The following is a 20085-nucleotide window of genomic DNA, read 5'->3' on the forward strand; positions in this document are numbered from 1 at the left end:
TTACCTTATTTTTTCTTTTGACTTAAAAATTTTTTCCTGATTATTCTTTAACAGCTTTATTGATATGTAATTCAAATATGCAATTCACCCATTTAAAGTATGAGTCAATAATTTTAAAATATCATATTCCCATTTGTTCTCAATGCTTTTTATTCATTTATTTATATTCTCAATTTTTAAAATTAGTTTCTATATGCTATCCTTCAGGGACTTTGGTTATTATTCAATCAACTTTGTTTATTAAATCTTTCCAAACAGCAAGGACATGATAGAGTGTTCTATTAATTTCTATCTCCTTTTATTCCCCTTGTGGCTTTTCAATCATTTCCTTTGAATATATATAGTTTTTAGAGTTTCTATTTTATCTGTGAGCATTATTATTTTATGTTTAGAACTGTATATTACTGGAACATAGTAATATAGCAGAACTTTGTAAATTTATATTATGTGTAATGTAAGTTTAAAGAGTAGTATATTATTAGTATTTTTTTGTTGGTTTTCCAACATTATTTTTCTGGGTATAGATTTTAAATATTAAAAATAGTGATATTGTAGCTTATGACTTTTGTTGCATATTCTTTTTTCTTCTCAAATCATGGCCAGCATTTCTGGTGATGGACAGATTTTTGAAAATATAAATAATACTTATAATGGACTTTTACCTAGAATTTATATATACTCAGTGAATAGACAAACAGCTTAATAAAATAAATGTATAAATGACTTGAGCAGAAACTTCATTGGTGAAGACAAGCAGATAGTGAAGTTGCTCAACATTACTCATCAGGGAAATGCAAACCCAAACCACGAGACATCACTTTGTACCCACTGGAATGGATACAAAGAACATGACTGAACTCCAAATGTTGGCAAGGATGTAGAGCAACTGGCACCCTGGCAAAAGTGTAAAATTACACAACGTTGAAGAACTGTTTGCACTGTCTTATGAAGTTAAATATATACCTATTTTATAAACCTAGAAATCTCAATCCTAAGTATTCCCTCCCCACCATTAAAGCATATTTCCAGAACAAGACTTGTTTAAAAAGTATTTTTAACAGCTTTATTCATAATAGCCCCAAACTAGAAACAACACATATGGCCTTCAACAGGAGAATGGATAATATTGTCATATATAGGTATATTTCTCAGAGAAAAGAAAATATTGCTGAATTTTCATCCATGAAAATATGGATGAAAAAAAGCCATTCACAAAGGGCTATATATGGTATGGTTTCCTTTGTATGAAGTTCAAGAACAGATCAAATGAACCTATGATGATAGAAATCAGGGCCATGGTTGCCTGTCATGACTGGGGAGTAATGGGAAGAGATAAGGGAATCTCTACAGTGATGGAAATGTCCCAGATCTTGATTGGAGCATCTGTTGATAACAAATGTATATATTGGGCAAAACTCAACAAGATGTACATTTGAAACTTGTACATTTTACTGTGCATAAATTTTAACTCAATTTCTTTTTAATTATAAGGAATCTGATTGGCCCATCTGGAGTCAGGTGTCTTGCTTTCCTTCAGTAATCAGTTTTTGCCAAATGATCAAACCAAATAGTAGAGACATGGTTCAAAGAAGGGGTATCAGTGTATGCTTGGCTGCCACCCCACAAAGTGTCAGTGTTAGTCTCTGTTTTCAAAACCATACCATATTTTTCTATATTTGGGAAGTGTTTAATATATCAAAAGATTTTTTTGTTGTTGTTTTTGTGATGCTGGTGATTGAAGCCAGGACTTCACATGTGAGAAAAGCACTCTACCGATGAACTAAGTCACCAGACTTTATGGAATTTTTACTCTTAAGAAGTTAGGGAAATTTTTCAAATGATTTGATCAGATAAAAATAATATAAAAGGGGCTGGGAATGTAGTTCAGTGGTAGAGCACTTGCCTAGCATATGTGAAGCCCTGGGTTTGATCTCCAGCACTGTAAAATAATAATAATAATAATGGGAACTGAGTTTAGTCAATACATGCTGTATATTGTACTCAATATATTTATTTGTTCAGTTGAAATATAATGCTGAACCCCATTAACATGTATAATTAATGCATGTTAATCAAAAATAAAGTGAAAATAGGCCCCAATTCCCCCCCCCATAGTAATCATACCATTTTAGTAAACTTTACATCAGAATTCTGAATTTGAATCGATGGCCATAACACCCTGAATGCGCCTGATCTCCTGTCTGATCTCAGAAGCTAAGCAGGGTCAGGCCTAGTTATTACTTGGATAGGAGAATTCTGAATTTGCTCCTAGTGTGGAGAAAAGAACACAGGTTGGAAGACATCAACTCCAGGCTTGCATTTCATCACACAGTAGATGATTTATCTAGGGAGCCAACTATTTTGTTTGAATTCAGTCTGTATAGATACAAAATGAGGACAATTCTTTCTCTATCCACCTTATAAGCTACTGAACAAGAACTTGGCAATAATTTGCTCTAATTCTCTTATCTTCCCCAGGAAGAAAGTCATCAGTTAAGGCTTTGCTCTTGCTCTTCTTTTCTGACACAGATCCCTTTAAGGAATTGTTGAAAGCTTTAGACCCTTCACCTCAGAAGAATGAAGTATTTGTGTGTGTACGTACTCCCACGTGTATATACAATATGCAAAATACCTTACTGCATATTATGTTTCAAAGAATCACAAAATTCCTGAAATTCATTCTTAGGGAAGTCAAGTTTAAAAATCCTGAATTAGAGAAAACAATTTAAATGAATCAAAAGAGTTTTTTTAAAAAACAAACGTACACTAAAATAAGCTTGTTTGTTTCAGCATGAACATAGTTATTTTCAGGCACTGTTATTAATATATATTATTTATCTATTAACACTCAACATGTTCTAGACTTATAGGTTAAATGACACTCCATAATTCTAAATTAGTGACTATCATTTTATAAGAGCTTCTTCTACTATCATGAGAGAACAAGTTGCTAAATGTTTTTAAATTAAATAAGGCATCATTCTAGATATGAAGCAACAGCAGGACTCTTCTCCACTTTGAGTTGAAACATGATCTTGTTTCCCACATTTTCAGTGCTTTCTATAGAAAGACATGCTTGTCTTAAACTTGTCTGAACAAAGGCTTATGTAAATTAATGCATTATCATGTATAGTTCTTTATAATCAAGGAAATTTTTCATGTTGATAGTTTATTGAGGTAGAAATAAGACAAAGTATATAGAGTTTGTGAGTAAAGCAGAAAAGCAATTTCTGAGGAAATTTTATATGTGTGGATGCCCAGTATTTAGCATAGAGCCTTGAACACAGAAGGGACTAAAAGGTAACATTTAATTCCTAGGGAACTGTGTATTGCCTTTATTGCTAGATAATTTCACCAGAAGAAAGGAAGAGACTAACAAATAAAAACAAAATAAATAATAAAACTTCACAGAATTTTCTTAGAAAAAAATAATTTTAATTCATATGTTTAGCACAATTTTCTTTATTTTATATATATATATAAAACAAGCCCAAAGCAAAACCCCTATCATTCATTTAAAACACAAATCATTTCAGTACTTCTTCTTTGGAATGTCTACAACTTCCTCATGTGGCCTCAGAGAAGGGCTCCATGCCTTACATTGACCAGGACAGAAATCCAGTAGGGAGAAATCCTGTTGCAATGGGTAACTATTTTCATCTAAGACAAAAAGGCTCTGAATCTTCAATACACAAGGCTCTGTGCTATCCATCAACAAGGAGAGAAGCAGGTCTGCTGCAACCATTCCATAGGTGATCTCTGAAGAAGGTACTAAGGAAGAACAAAGACATACAGGAAGCGTTCAATATCCCTTCCAGATTACTAGACACACACATTGAGTGTTTCATTGTTTAATTTGGTTCCTCAAGTCTCATACCCATGTTAAATTTCTCATTTTATACCTCTCTTTCTAGTTTCAAGTTACTGAAAGCAGTCTAGTACAATAGCCTGTGATTCTCATTAACAGGAAAAGCAAGCTCAGAAGATGAGTTATTCAGACTGACAGCAGCTCCTATTGCCACACAGCTATCAGCTTCTTAATGTAGCAAAGAACTGAGACTAATGTTTCCCTAAGTTATGAATAAAACAAAAAGAGAGTATCTGTATTAAAAAAAAGACTCTCATATTTATCTGATCTATTGTTTTTAATCACAATTACCTACACATATACTGGTTGAAGAAGTGTTCTGGATTTTAGATTTTGGGGGGATTTAGGAATATTTGTGTGTGTGTATGTGTGTGTTGAAATTGCACTAGTTCCTTGACCAATACCAACAGTCTTTCTTGGATTGGGCTATTATTGTCCTGGAGGTCATATTTCCAGAAATAAAGTAATTTGAAATTTTTGTATTTCCAGAAGTATGGTAATTTAAAATAACATATTTCCAGAAGTATGGGAATTTAAAATTATTGTATTTTCGCTTTGATAAACAAAAAAAAAATCTGCACTAGTGATTATATGGATGGTCTGATAACCTCTTTGTAACTAATGATAATCTAACATATGCCAAGAAATATAACTATCTCAAAAATGGATAAGCACAAAGCATATCTGATATAAGAATGATGCTTCTCTGAGAAATAAAGACTACACTGTGTATAAAATGGAAGAGATAAGACCTTGGGATGTGGCTTGATGGTAGAGTGCTTGCCTAGCATGCATGAGGCCCTGGGTTCAATTCCCAGCATCACAGATAATAATAATAAGAGATAAGATTGACAATATAAAAATAATAATATTATTATCTTAAAAGATGAAAGAGATAATATTGAAAATATAAAAGAACACTGAGAAAAGGAATGAAGATAGCCAAAAGAATGCACATAAAGAAAAACAAATTACAAAAGCAAACAAATGAAGATTCTTCAAATTAGGATGTAGAAAGCTGGAGAGATATGGCTCCCACCCCAAGTTATTAGAAAAAGCTAACTGACAAAATCATCATTTTTCTTGGAACCACAGAAAAACAAGGTTTCACAGCAGCCAAGAAGTGTGGGTAGGACAGATACCTCCAAGGAGGGATGGAACAGGAGCCAGGTCCAATCACAACAGGGCTTGGGAAGAAGTCAGGCCCACCAAACAAACAGGAAAAGAAGAATATATTCAAATTTTTAATGAATTGCTAAAAGTCAAATACAGGCCAATACCACAGACATAAGGGAATTTGCATCTGTGCTGGCCTTTCGATGTGGCTGTTTTCACCTCTATCAGGTGCTCATAGCCTGGGGCAGCACAAGACATCAGAAAAGGCTTCCAACTTTTGGGAAGTCCTGAAGGAGGGGAGAAAAGTACAAAATGCTGCCTGGGCTTCCCCATAAAAGAAACAAAAGCCTTAACTGCTGGAGGAAAAATATAAATTCTGTTGCCCCAGAAGAGGACCCAGTATAGATGAGAGAAAAATAAGAGAAAAAAAATCCTTCTAACCCTGGAGAAGAGACAGAAAACCTCTCTAGATCAAGATGCACAATACACTGCTGCTAGGGAAGGGACAGAGGCACACAAGCAAGAACACCAAAGTCACAGTGGAGCTTATTTGCCATGGCAAAACGGGCAAGGCCACAGAGGAAGTGTCACACCCAAAACCCTATAAGACTGGAACAGAATCATATAGAGAATCATCCTGGTCCCCTTCCCCGACCAACCTAGGATGCACCAAATAACAACCAACAGAAGCCAGGTCAGCTTGAGGACATGTAAGAACATAGAGAGATTCAAAATACAGTCATGCACCACATGAAATCACTGAAACACTGCACACATGATGTTGGTCCCATAGATTGCAATGAACCTGACAAATTCCTATCACCCAGTGATGCAGCCTTCCTAATGTTATTGGGTAAAGCATTATCACGTTTTTGTAGTGATGACAGTGTTCAACTACTGTGCTGCCAGTTGTATAAAAGTATAACACATATAATTTTTTATACTACCTAATATTTGATGATAATAAACAACTATGTTATTGGTTTACTACAGAATATTTTTTAAATTGTTATTTTAACTGTACTCTTACCTTTTTTTTTAAAATCATTTACTATAAAAGAGTATGCTGTGTTACACTGGCAGCAGCCTCATATATCTCATACCAGGTCTCCTGATTGCATCAAGCAGCAATGTGGAATGACTGACCTGTACTCTCCAGGTTTGCATAAGCATACTCTATGACACTTACAAATAACATATTTCTCAGAATATATCTCAAATACAACTGTAGCTAAATAGAGGATTTTGAATATTTTCAACACAAAGAAACAATAAAAGTTGGAAGTTATGGAAATGTTAATTATCCTGATTTGATCATTATACTTGTACACACATATCAAAATATCACACTGGACTCCATAAATATGTATAAGTATGGAAAGAAGCTCTGTAAAGTCCAGGTACAAAGTGAAGGACTAAAGCTTGCAGCAGAGCAGGAGTAGATGGAAGTGCTGCTCACCATTCTCACAACAAAATACTCATGAATCTGAGGCCCATGCCTGAAGTCAACCATACCCCTGCCCACCCAGTAAAGATCTAAAAGAAGAAGCATGCTAAATGCAATGTTCAGCATTCAAACAAAAACTATTACATACACAACAAGCAAGAAAAACAATACACCATTAAGAGACAAAGCAATAAAAAGAGCCAAATTAGTTCATCTGCTTAAAGAATCTGAGGCTAATGAGAACAGGTAAGGAGTTTGATTATCTGATAGGTGCAGTATCTTTGCTTTGTCCTTAGCCACTGACTGTCCCTGACATTCTAGCTGAAGAGCTTGCAAATTCATTCTACTGAGAGTAGACTACCTTCAAATACATGGAATTACACATTCATTTATTTATTATAAAACTTGGGCCCTGGAGCTTTTGCTGACCAATGGGGAATTTAAAGAGAGGTTAGGTACTTCCCCGTATTCATGTACCCAGATAGGTATAGAGCAAATCTCACCTTTTAACTTACATAGACTTATGTTTTACTCAAGGTAAATTATCCTTCTGCTTTTATGCTGATGAAAAAAAAAGTTAATTTACAACATAGCATTCCTTCTGTTCCAATATACTACCTATACTACTGATTGAATGGTTCCATGAAGAAAATCTCCTTGATGGAGTGTTGACACATTACCTACAATTCTGTTGAGGCAGTCTGGAGAAATGTTGAGAAGAATCTTCTCTATTAACTCTGATCCTACATGGATGCAAATGTTATGTGTTCCATCAGCTACAGTCATTAAAGCTGGCCTACAAAAAAAAATAGAAAATAGAAGTTAAAAGAGATCATTAGTAGAGGGAAATTTAGTATAACAGAGACAAAATGTGACTAAGGATTTTCCCACTTTACCCATATGGTGATTCTAGGTCCCATCCTCTTCTCACTTTACACTCTTTCTCTAGGCTCACTCTCTCCCTCCATTCCTTTTTTTAAAAACTTTTTAAAAATTCGTTCTAATTAGATATATGAAAGTAGAATGCACTTTGGTACATCAAACATAAATGGAGTATAATTTCTGATTCTTCTGGCTGTACATGATGTAGAATCCCACCATTGTACAGTTATATATGTACACAGAGTAATAATATCTGATTCATTCTACTGTCTTTCCTACTCCCATATTCCCTTCCCCTCCCTTCACTCTCCTCCACCTAAAGTAACTCTACTCTTCCCTAGCCTCCCCCAGCTTATTGTGAATTAGCATCTGCATATCAGAGAAAACATGAGGCCTTTGGTTTTTTGGAATTGGCTTATTTGGCTTAGCATTATATTCTCTAGCTCCATCCATTTACTGGCAAATGCCATCATTTCATTCTTTTTTAAGGCTGAGTAATATCATCACATTTTCTTTATCCACTCATCTGTTGAAGGGCACCTAGGTTGCTTCCATAGTTTAGCTATTATGAGTTGAGCTGCTATAAATCAGCATACTACAGTGACCCAGCCACATCAATGTTTGTAGCACTTCCATTCTCCCTCCATTCTTTATGTCAACAAAGACAAGCTGAGTATTCATTATGTACCATGACTATGCTAAACATTGGCTATACACTAATAGCAAGACAAATCTGATGCCTTCTTTAAGGAACTTATAAATTTAGTAAGAAAAAAGAAAATAAGTTATGTTTGTTTGTGTTTTTGTTTTGTTTTGGTGGTACCAGGGATCAAACCTAGGGTAGAGATGACTTGACTGCAGTGTCAGTGGTGGAAATGGAAAGAAGTAGGCAGATTTAAGAGTGTTTGGAAAATAGAATTGGCAAACTTTAGTGATTGAGTGGGCTTTGAACATTTGTTTGAAAAAACGGTGTTGGGCGTGGTGGTGCATCACAAGTTTGAGAGCGGTCTTAGCAACTTAGTGGAAGCCTGTCTCAAATTGAAAAATAAAGGGCTGGGGGTGCTGCTTGGTAGAGCACCCTGGGTTCAATCCCAAGAAATGCCAAAAAAAAAAAAATCCTGTTATAATTTCTGGACAATATTTGCTTTTATAAATAGCTATTTGTCACTCAAGGAGAGTATTTTATTCTCTTCAATTAGCTCTAGTTAATTTTTGTTAGAAAGTAATGATACATGTAATTTTTCAGTCACTTCCAGTCCTAAAATTTCCTTTACATTGGCTTGCTTAGTTGTCTTACCTATAATGTGTTTTCTTCTTAGCAAATGGCAAGCAGCTAAGACACTGTCTGTAGATTTTGTTTTCATCTGTTTCTAGTTCCAATCCACATTTTGCACAGCCAGTATATATAATGTGGGGGAGAGAGGAGAAGATACTCTTCAGGGAACAGTGAGCATTTAGAGTTATCTTCTGAGCTGCTGCAACAGGAAATACTAGCTCTAAAATTTGAGCTTTAATTAGAACTACTCCTATAAAAGACAAACAAAAATATTATAAATTACTGACCCAAATTATAATTTTAATTATCAATATGGCTTATGATATGGTTGATTTAGTCACTTAGAGTAAAGATTACATTAAGCTCTTGTTTTTGATTTTTTTTTTTTTTGTCTTCACTCTTCCTAGAGTCTCACAGCTTCAGTACTGACTCTAGAATCTAAATGGATCTCTACATGCAAGTGAGTAAAGATTTATTTGGCTAATATGACTAAACATGTTGTGGATATTTTCTTCCTCCCCACCCTCTCGAATCATGCAAAATAAATTTAATCCTTCTTTTAGGAGAAAGTCCTTCAAATACTTGAAGCTAACTAATATGCCCTCTTTCACTGTCGTGTCAACAATCTTTTTAATTTATTTCAGTCAAAAGTCAAGCAGGATGTGGGTTAGTTATTCTACTCTCTCCTCTATCCAAAAGTAATAAACCAATAGTCCACCTGTTTTTTATTCCCCCTCCCCCTACCAATTTCTTGCCCATCCATCCATCCTGGGTTATATAGCCACGTGAGCACTGACAGTCCTCATTTACTAATGGTTTCTCATGTGACTCAATGTAAACCTAAAACATGCTCAATGACTACTTAATGGCTCATCATTCACCTGTTGAACAAATACTGAATATCTACTGTCTGCCAGACATTTTTTCCTATTTTTTCCTTTCAGTATATTAATAAATTCTATGAATTTATCTAAGCATACTCTCCCCTCTTCTCCATAATAAGGGGGTGTTGCTCAGTGGTAGAGTGCTTTCTTAGTATGTGCAAGGCCTGAGTTCAATCCCCAGTATATATATATATATATATATCACACATACACACACACACACACAAAGAGAATAAAATAATTTTTATGTCAATAAATTTTTTGTCGCTATACAAACAACTTAGATGAAATGAACAAATTTCTTGAAAATTACAAACTACCAAAACTCTCTCAAGAAGAAGTAGATAACCTAAATACCTCTATATTTATTAAGGAAATTGAATTTGCAGTGAAAATCTCTCAGTAAAGAAAAACCTAAAGCCAAGCACAGTGGCATAGGCTTGTAATCCCAGTGACTTGAGAGGCTGAGGCAGGAGGATCACAAGTTCAAGAACAGCCTCAGAAACTCAAGATATATATTCGTGACCAAGTTGGGTTTCCTATAAATGCAAAGTTGTCTAACATTAAAAAAATCAATCAATGTAATTAATTACAGATTAAAAAGAAAAACTATATGATCATCTCAAAAATGGAGAAAAAGCATTTGTCAAAATATAACAGCCATTTCTGATTAAAATTTTTAGTAATGATATATGATAACATCAATCAATCTGATAAAAGGAATCTATAAAAAACCTATAGTCAACATCATACTAAAAATGAAGATTATGAATAAAAACATCAACTCTCACAAAGTCTTTTCAATATTATACTGAAGGAACTAACAAGTACAGTGAGGTAAGAAAAATAAATAAAAACCAGAAAGGATGTAGTAAAATGTCTTTACTCACAGACAATATGATTGTCTCTGTAGAAAATCCAAATCTACACAAGAGTAACTATTGAGCTTGATAAATTTAGCAAGATTACAAGATCAATATATAAAAATCAATTGAATTTCCAAATATTAGCAACCACTGCAATCATATTTTTTAAAAAAATATCATTTACAATAGCACAAAGGTAGAAAAATAAACATGTCTGACAAAATGTGAAAGTCTTATACTCGAAACACAAAACATGCCTGCAAGAAAGACTTAAACAAGTGAAGAGACAGACCCTGATCATGAATTAGAAACTAAGTATTCAGGTGTCAGTTCTCCTAGAAATTTATCTATAGCTTCAACACAGTCCCAATCAAAATTCCAACAGGCTTTTTTTTTTTTTTTGTAGAAATTGACAAACTGTTTCTAAAATCCAAATGAAAATGCAAGTGTTCTAGAATAGCCCCCAAAAAAAACTTTGAAAAAGAATAAAGTTGGAAGGCTAACAGTGCCAAATTTTAGGACTTGTAAAACTATAATAATCAAAACAGGTTGGTATTGGTATAAGATAGGCAAATAGATTAATATAACAGAAAAGAAAGTCAAAAAATAGACTACATAGATATGGACAACAGATATTTTACAAAGGTGCAAAGCCAATTCCCTGAGGAAATAATGATTTTTTTCAACAAATGGTGTTTACATGAATGGATATTTCATACAACAAAGAGAACTGAAAAGAGAGACAGAGATTCAAGCCATACCTCATACTACACACAAATATGATTAACTCAAAATAAACCACAGATTTAAATAAAAATATAACTCAAAATAAATCATAGATCTAAATAAAAAAACCTAAAACTCTTGAAGAAAACACAAGAAAATCTCTTGACCCTGGGTTAGGCAAATATTTCTAAAACACAAAACCAAAAACCCTATTCATATAAAAATAAATGGTTAATCTGCATTCATTAAATTTTTAAACTTGTACTCTTCAAAAGATCCAGGTGAAAGAATAAAAAGATGGCCAACAAATTGGGAGAATATATTTGCCAAGCATATAACTGATAATGGATTTATACCTAGAATATATAAGGAACTCTCAAATTCAATAATAAAACAATCGACCTGATTTTTTAAAAATGGGCAAAAGATTTCAATTGATATTCCACCAGTAAAAGGCACATGGATAATAACTAAGTACATGAAAAAGATGCTCAATATTATTAGCCAGTAGGGAAATGTAAATTAAAACAGTAATGAATTCTTACTACATATTTATTAGAACAACAAAAATTAAAAAGAAGGTCCCTATCTAATGTTGACCAGAATGTACAGAAATTGCAAATTTCATATACTGCTTGTGAGAATATAAAATATAAAATGGTACAACCACTGTGGAAAACAGTTTGGCAGTTTCTTAGAATGTTAAATATACCACATAAGTCAGCTATTTTATAGGTATTTCACTCAAAAGAAAAGAAAGACTATGTCCACATAAAGTCATACACATGAAAATTTATAAAAGCTTTATTTGTAATAATCAAGATCTGGAAAGAACCCCAATGTGTATCAACATATGAAAAGATATGAACGGATAAACATAACAATATAGATGCATCTCAAAAGAATTTGCCTCCTTAATGACGACAGATAAAACAATGTATATACTATAATATTCCATTTATTTTTAAAAATAATAGAAAGGTCAACAGTAGCATGAGTGGAAGGAAGAGACTACAAAAAAGCAAAAGGAACACTATTTTAACTGTGGTAATGGTTTCATGTAAAAATCCACATAATAGGTTAAGATTACTATATGAAAACTACACCCAAAAACTCTGTTAAGGTTTTGTTTTTTAATCTAACACTTAGTTTTTGAACCACACTTGAAAGACACTAACTCTAAAATGAGATACAACTTTCAAATTACTGTGAAAGTACCAAAAAGGAGGCATACCATGTCAGCTTAAAAGCTCCAAAAAAATACTTGAGATTCTTAGCAAGTGGTCTCTTTCAGAATTGTAGTAATTTATTTCATTTTGGATCAGACTCTTTTTATCAAAATAATTACAAAAGTAATCATATTGTTTCACTTAAGCTACATGTAGCATTTTGTAAAATCTAAAATCATATATGAATTCGGAAAATTATTCATGCAAATGAAAAAATGAAGACAAAATTCTGTATCAAAGTTCCTCAGTTATTCTTAATAATTTAATCTATAAAAGCATCAAAAATAGTAATCTTATAAAAATTCTTAGAAATTTTTTGACCAACTTCTTTCTATTTCATTAAAACACTTGAACTATGGAACAAAATAAACCTTATAAACATTCCATTATCTTCAATCCTTATTTCTTCTCCAAAATGCATTTACTATCAAGAGTCAATGGAAAGCTTTCCATTACTTTCCAAAGTTGTCTTTTATTAATTACTGGAATTTAGCAACCCTAAATATAGCTCAAATGCTATTTGCTATCCTTCAATTAGAAGTTAGCATCATTCATTACCTTTGTTAGTGGGAAGCCAATGCAATCTAGTGAAACCTATTTCCCACTGAAATTACAAATATTTATTATCACTACTGTACTGTACTCTCTCTTCATTCCAAAATCCTTGGCCTTTTGGATTTAAAATGTATTCCTTTCCTTCTGCACTCGAAACAAATCACTTTAATTATATTTAGTTAAAAGGAAATATGAATATGTGTATATAATTCATAATCAAAGGAATTCATCTATGTGGTATGCTTCTGAGGATGAATTTTAGACACACACATATTTGAGTACTAGAAGGGTAGCAGACTGCATTTCATTATAATGAAATACCTGAGGCAAGCTATATTTTAAAAATGTTTATTTAGCACACAGTTTTGAAGATTCAAGAGCATATCACTGGCATTGGTGTGGCTCTGATGAGAACCTCATGATGACTAGCAGGAATGCATATGAGAGATCACACTGCTGAATAGGGAGCCAGCAACTGAGGTCCCATAATCCCTTTTGAGAGCAAACCTCTATTAACTCAAAGATTTCCCAGTGGGTTCCACCTCTTAAAAGTCTATCACTTTCTACAGTGGGAACCAAGTCTCTAATACATGAACCTTCGGGGGACAAAAACATCCAAAACCACAACAGGAAGTATTGAATTTTACAAAGCAATATATAAATTTCAAAGATCCTTTATCAATTTTAAATCTTAACAATCATGTCTAGATGACAGCTGAGTGACTTCATAAGATGTTTATCTCAACAGTGCCTCTGGTGAAGGTCATTTTTCTATATCTAGTTTATCAAATGATGAGCTGCTGGTAACTATGCATGAAAAATATTTTACAGTGATCCCTAATTAAAAATTAACATCAAAGGAATAGAGACAGAAAGCTAAGAAGTTGTCAATATGGGCTTCAGTTATTTGCAAGGACTTTTACTTTTATATTCAATTATACATTTTCTCACAAATGGTAGTTTCTTTGCTTATATTATCTCTAGCAACATTTTATGTGTATAAAGATCTTACCTGAATACTTATCCTTTAAGTGTGCCGCTAAATCTGACATCTTGACAAAAGTAGGTACACTATTTTGAAATTTTGTTTTAAATGTAACTGCCCTTATATCATCATCAAACAGACATTCACAGGATGACCAAGGCGTTGTATGCAACTCTAGGGTTTCCAGTGTGCAGTTGTGCTGAACCAAAAGATATTTAAATTCCCAAATATAATCTTAAACAAAAACAAATAAAAACAAAAGTTTATCCAAAGGGAAAAAGTCTAGGTTCAGTATCAGATTAAACAGGTTAGCTTAATTGAATCACTTAAATATAACTTTTATGACTTAAGAATTTGGGCATAAAGAGACAAAATATAAATGTTGTTTAAAAGCAATAATATAAGAATGTTAGAGATAATTTTGTTTGGTTTTGTTTTTGGTAATGGGTATTAAACCCAGAGGCCCTTAACCACTGGGCCACATCCTCAGCCCGTTTTAAACTTTTTTTTAATTTGAGAGAAGGTCTCACTAAGTTGCTGAGTCTATCTTTGAACTTGCCATTCTCCTGCCTCAGCCTCCCAAGTCACTGGGATTACAGGAATGCCTAACTTAGAGATAATTCCAGTAAAGAATTTTCTAAAAATTTCTTGATCACCTAAAGTCATAATTTATCACAACAAACTGTTTTATAGAATAGCAAATTCTCATTTTGATAGCTACAGGCAAATATTTTTAGGAGGTATTTTTTAAGGAAATTGAAATGGACACAGGTCTACCATAAGCAATGTTTCACTGATATTTCAATACCTTTGTTATCATATTTAGCTGACTTTTCCAGAATGATAATAACAAAAAAGCATTTAGATATAGTAGCACCTATTTAATTATCTCAGTAATAATGCTAACTTTTAAACACAGTAGCAAAGATCTTCTTGCCAAGTAATCATTATATATTAGTAAATTCAACTTTAAAATGCTAATAAAAAAGGAGATTTCTCAACACTAACTTTTCAGATAATAACAGCTGCCTGTTTAGTTTCCCACTTTAGGCCATAAATCTAATTCACTCCTACCCACTTAGCTCCTTAGGTTTATTCATTAGACTGTGTGTGTGTGTGTGTGTGTGTGTGTGTGTGTGTGTGTGTGTGTGTAATTAAACGAGTCAATAAATCTGTACAGACTCATTACACAGAATTAAGGCGTAAATATTACAAGTTACTGCTTAAAACCAATCACTTCTAGCTGATGCTATAGGCTGGGTATGTAGCTCAGTGGTACACCACTTGCCTAGCATGCTCTAAGTTGCATCCCCAGCAACACAAAACAAAACAAACAAAAAACCAATTACTACTTTTAAAATAGCCTTCTTGTCTTATTAAAAAATACATGCTTTGGGGCTGGGGATATGGCTCAAGTGGTAGCGCACTCGCCTGGCATGCGCAGGGCGCTGGGTTCAATCCTCAGCACCACATAAAAATAAAATAAAGATGCTGTGTCCACAGAAAACTAAAAAATAAATATTAAAAAATTAAAAATACATGCTTTGAAATCACAGATAAGCTAAGTAAATAAATAGCAGCTTCATAATCTTAATACTCTAAAACAAACAGAGTTAATGCTTTTGTGGACAGTTGTTTTGGATTTTTAAGTTTTTTTTTTGCTTAATGTGTCAAATACATACTTTACATGTCATTAAATATTACTCAAATTATTAAATTGTGTAATATGCCATTGCAGACACACCAATCTTCTATTTTGGTACTCTTTGCTTCTTATTTTTCACTATTAAAAACAATATCATGATAGAAACATTTTCAGCTACATCTTTACAGATAGTCCTGCTCAGTTGTAATTAATGTCCTACTCAAGGTGTAATTAATGAGTCAGATACCCCAAATTATTTTATAAGGCATCTACAACTATCCTCATTTCCAACTGTTTATGGGCTATTTTCCCAAATTTTTTCCTATCAATTTCTTACAAAAAAAAATCAACCATCATTATTATTTTATTTGTCTTTAATTATTTGCAGAGTAATTTTTCATATATTTATTAGCCATTTACATTTCCTCTGTTATGCTTTGCCTATTTATATCCTTTTCAATTTATCTTTAAAGATTTTTCTTATTGAATTATTTTCATTATCTTCTGACACAATGAAAATTTTTCTGGCTTGTCACATCTTTTAATTTTGCATATGGTGGCTTTTATGTTTAATAGGTTTTGTTGCTACATTTTATTTAATTTACCAATCTTTGCATTCCAAGTAAATTCACTTCTATTTTCTTCTATTTCTTGTTTCTTGTTTGAATTTCTAATGCATCTGGAATTATTTTGGCACAGACATGAAATAGAATTTAATTCTATTTTTTCCTCAAATTGTTAAATGTTCCAAATGTCAAATATTCTTTTATTCAAAAGAAAAATGTTTTAAGTTGATTTTTAAATTAATAAATTTATTATAAACCATTAAGACAGCAAGAGAAAAGAGAGGTAATAGGTGAAATAGGATTGGCTATTTTTAATAACCTGGCTAATGGACACTTAAGTTCCTTTTCTCTACTTCTTATTGTCACTAATTTTTTATATGCTTGAAGCTTTTACAAAAGTTTAAAAAAACAATGCAGATGCACACAAAAATTCAGATAAAAGTCAAACTAAAGGTATAAATAAAAAATGAAAATAAAACATAAAACTATTATACAGATTAACCACAGATAGCATTTTGTTATATATATTTTCAGATCTTTCAATGTACATAGATACTTGTAGATATACTTTTATTAAAATGGGATCCTCTTATACACCAAGTTTTATAAAGTCCTTTTTAAAAACTAAATAATACATTATGTACATCTTTCTAAGCTGGTAAATATATATATTTTGGATAGTGAATACTGTATGTGTCCACCCAGACAATAAACAACTTCCTTAACAATTTCCTGCCACTAAATTAAGTTTAAGCCCTCCTATGACTATTACATATTATGTAACTCTGTCTTCCTGGTCACAGCTTATTGAATTAGATTTAATCTGGGCAATCAGATTCTCTTTGCTGGGAATTTGGAAATGGGACTGGTGTTTCCTCCCCAACCCTGCTTCTCTCTCTCTCTCTCTTGTTCTTTTTTTTTTTTTTTTTTTTTTTTTTTTGATACTGGGGATTGAACCCAGAGGTGCTTCACCACTGATGCTGGCTTTGAAACTGTGATGCTCCTGCTTCAGCCTCCTTAGTTGCTAGGATCACAGGCAACTGCCACCATGCCTGGTAGGATTAGTTCCTTCTTTTTTTTTTTAAGAGTAACTTTTTTTTTAAGTTGTAGATGCACACAATACCTTTTTATTTTATTTTTATGTGGTGCCAGGGATGGAATTCAGTGCCTCATGCAAAATCAGAAGCTAGGGAGTAACCATCCTCTGCTTTCTATATTATGGAAAAGCAGAGAAATTCTGAGTTCTATTAAATAATTTCAGATAAAGCAGATACACAGAGAAGCTCCTGGGGAATGCTGTAGGGTTTAGGTTCCTGGTTCTAAGTGCCCCTGGAATCCACCAGCACTCTTGCCATTGGCTACTAAGTGACACCCCACATACTTTAAATTGTTTAGGTTAGCCAGGATGGAATTCTAGTTCTAATACAAGCCATTAGAACCCAAGTTCAGTAATTAGTTTTTTGTTTGTTTAGTCCTGGGAATTAAACCCAGGATTTGGTGCATGCTAACATAAACTCTATCACCTCTACCTATAATTCTTTTTGACACATCCCAAGGATTGCAAAAATCTTCAAATGTGTACATTTTTATTTTTAGCCTTGTGATTTTTTTCCTTACTATTTAAAAACCAGCAACTTTATTTCCTCCTCAAATTTGACTCTTGACAGTGAGAAATTTGAATGGCTGACTGACTTGTATTTTAATCTTCATTCATAGAGAATTTATTCTACTAGAGTAAGCAGTGCAATGTGATGGAGATACCCAGTGGGTGAACAAGCTAGTCAATGTTCTTGTATTCATAGAATTTCTACTGTAGTAAGAAAATTAATCAATAAGGAAGACAATAAGCTAGAATGGAATGCAAAGGGTGATTTGCCAGAGAGCAATTATGTACATTCCTGTGTGAGGCCTCTCCGAGGATATAAAATTGGAGCACAGATATGAAGGAGCCATGCATGTGGCACAGTTGGAAGAAAAGCACTCTAGGGAGAAGCATCTAGTTGTGTACCTGAAAACAAATCTAAGATACATTTAAGACGCTGAAACAGGAGATGGTTGGCACCCTTAAGTAACAGAAAGGAACTGTGTGCCAGTTAAGTTAGCAAAATCTGAAGGAGACTTGCATGAGATAAACTGTGATATATTTCTATATTTGAATCGTGAACTAAGGAGGTAAATGGATTTCAAACCTCCATGCAGACATAACTATAACTTAGTATAACATAAAGGGTTTTTTTTGTTGTTGTTGTTTTGTTTTTTTGGTGATGCTGGGGATTGAACCTAAGTCCCTGTGCATGTGCTAGACAATTACTCTACCAGTGAGCCACATCCCTAGCCCTAGTCTTTTTTTGAACATATAGTCTTACGTGTTGGGATTATCTGCATATGCTCTGTGCTTAGTTATTTCATGGGAGTACCTCATGATTTGTTATATATTTGAAATATTTAGACTTCTATTAAATAATTTCAGAAAAATATTGCATGGAAAAAACATATCTGAATAGATATTTTATTTTCCTCTTAAGAAGTGTACTTTATGTCTCTAGTTTACCCTCATTAGGACCTTAACAAATGCTTGCTACAGATGAAGCATGTTCAATCTCTACTAGCAATGCATATTGCAAAGGATTGTGAATTTTCTTATTATTTTTTCTAAAAATATCAACTCTGTAATCTTCTATAATGACTATATAATTTTTTATTATATCATCTAAATGTCAGTTTGTTATCCTTAGGACCAAGTAAAACCAGTGCCTCATACAGAGGTAAATACTGAGAAGATCTCAAGAAATATTAAATAAATAAATAGAATGTTAACAATTTCTGAAAGTAGAACCACTTACTTAAATGTCCTTCAAAACTGGTATTTTCTATTACAAAAGAAATGTCTTGAGGTATTAAAATGGATGTTAAAACTTTAAAACAATGGTATAAACAATCATAAGCTGAATTAATAAATGAATAAAGAACAAATACAGCTTAACTCTTCAATTCATATTTTCAATATTAACCTAAATACCATAGATAATCTAGAAACAACTTTAATTTCTCTTCTATTACTAAATAACTATTAACATTAAATGGCTACACACAATGAGCTGCTTTGCTACAGCTCCAATATAACCCTGACCTACATTTTTGTTTAGCATGCACTAGACTCATGTTCCAAGCTGTGACATGGTGGTCAATGATCACACTCAGTATACTAATACATGTTTGTCAGATTTCTCAACAGAACAAACATCTGTCACTGTTTGATCCTAGCATAAAAGTCAAAAGTCAGACTTATCTCAAATCCTAGTTATAGGCTATTAATGATTAAAAGACACAATGTGACAGATCCTATCTTCAAGTTTGGAAAGAGACATTAACTCCTTCGGGTAAAAACTAATGGTTTGTATGCTTAATCAATCTCTATTAAATTTGCAGGGCAAAACAATTCATAAACTATTATTAAACTATCTCAACTAAAGGATCTCACAATAGCAAAAGAATTGCTACAACTAATAGATCTCCCAATAGCAAAAAGAAGTTATACTATTTTATTAATACATCAATACCATTTAGTGCAATGCACCATAAATTATCAATTTATGCTTTAGAAGAATGTAACATCAAGTCATCTTTTTAAAATGATCATTCTATTATGACTCCAGTTTTAAAAGAACTGGAATAAAAACCTGAAATATGGTAATTTATTGAACAATAACTGTGACTTGAAAGAGTTAATATAACTGCCCTAACATCTGCCTTCTAACCAAAGAGAAGTTCATTCATCAGAGCACTTTGGCAGAAAAAAAAAAAAAACTGCAGAAGCTTCTTCAGAATTAAATTTTTCAAGACCATTATCTGAAGGGGATAAGATCTTCACTAAGAAAGGTAAAGTAGTATACCTGGAGATAAATATAAGCCTTTATTTTGCCAGCATTAATTATAGATATTAACTATTTAGATAGATAATTAGATAATTATAGATAATAATTACTTAATTGCTAAGAGGTACAAAATTATAAGAAATTTTCAGAATATTATTCAATCAT

At 32.8% G+C, this 20085-nt stretch overlaps 1 protein-coding gene and 1 non-coding gene across 9 annotated transcripts in view; one reads left to right on the forward strand and one right to left on the reverse strand.

Annotated features, from left to right (window-relative positions):
• Positions 1 to 3413: 3413 nt before the first annotated feature.
• The window catches only part of Shld2 (shieldin complex subunit 2), an 85927-nt gene continuing 69255 nt past the window's right edge, over positions 3414 to 20085 (reverse strand). For all 8 annotated transcript variants that reach the window (XM_078038696.1, XM_078038703.1, XM_078038692.1 and 5 more), the window contains 4 exons: positions 13862 to 14068; positions 8611 to 8839; positions 7112 to 7227; positions 3414 to 3771 (listed from right to left, as the gene is read on the reverse strand). In XM_078038696.1, coding sequence (XP_077894822.1) covers positions 3533 to 3771; positions 7112 to 7227; positions 8611 to 8839; positions 13862 to 14068 — 791 coding nt within the window. In that variant the 3' untranslated portion in view covers positions 3414 to 3532. The remainder of the gene's footprint in view (positions 3772 to 7111; positions 7228 to 8610; positions 8840 to 13861; positions 14069 to 20085) is intronic.
• Trnaa-agc (transfer RNA alanine (anticodon AGC)) lies at positions 4623 to 4694 on the forward strand. Its single transcript has one exon. It is a non-coding gene; the product is annotated as a tRNA-Ala (tRNA).

The sequence above is a fragment of the Ictidomys tridecemlineatus genome, chromosome 1 (genome assembly GCF_052094955.1).
Source record: "Ictidomys tridecemlineatus isolate mIctTri1 chromosome 1, mIctTri1.hap1, whole genome shotgun sequence".
NCBI classification, from domain to species: domain Eukaryota; kingdom Metazoa; phylum Chordata; class Mammalia; order Rodentia; family Sciuridae; genus Ictidomys; species Ictidomys tridecemlineatus.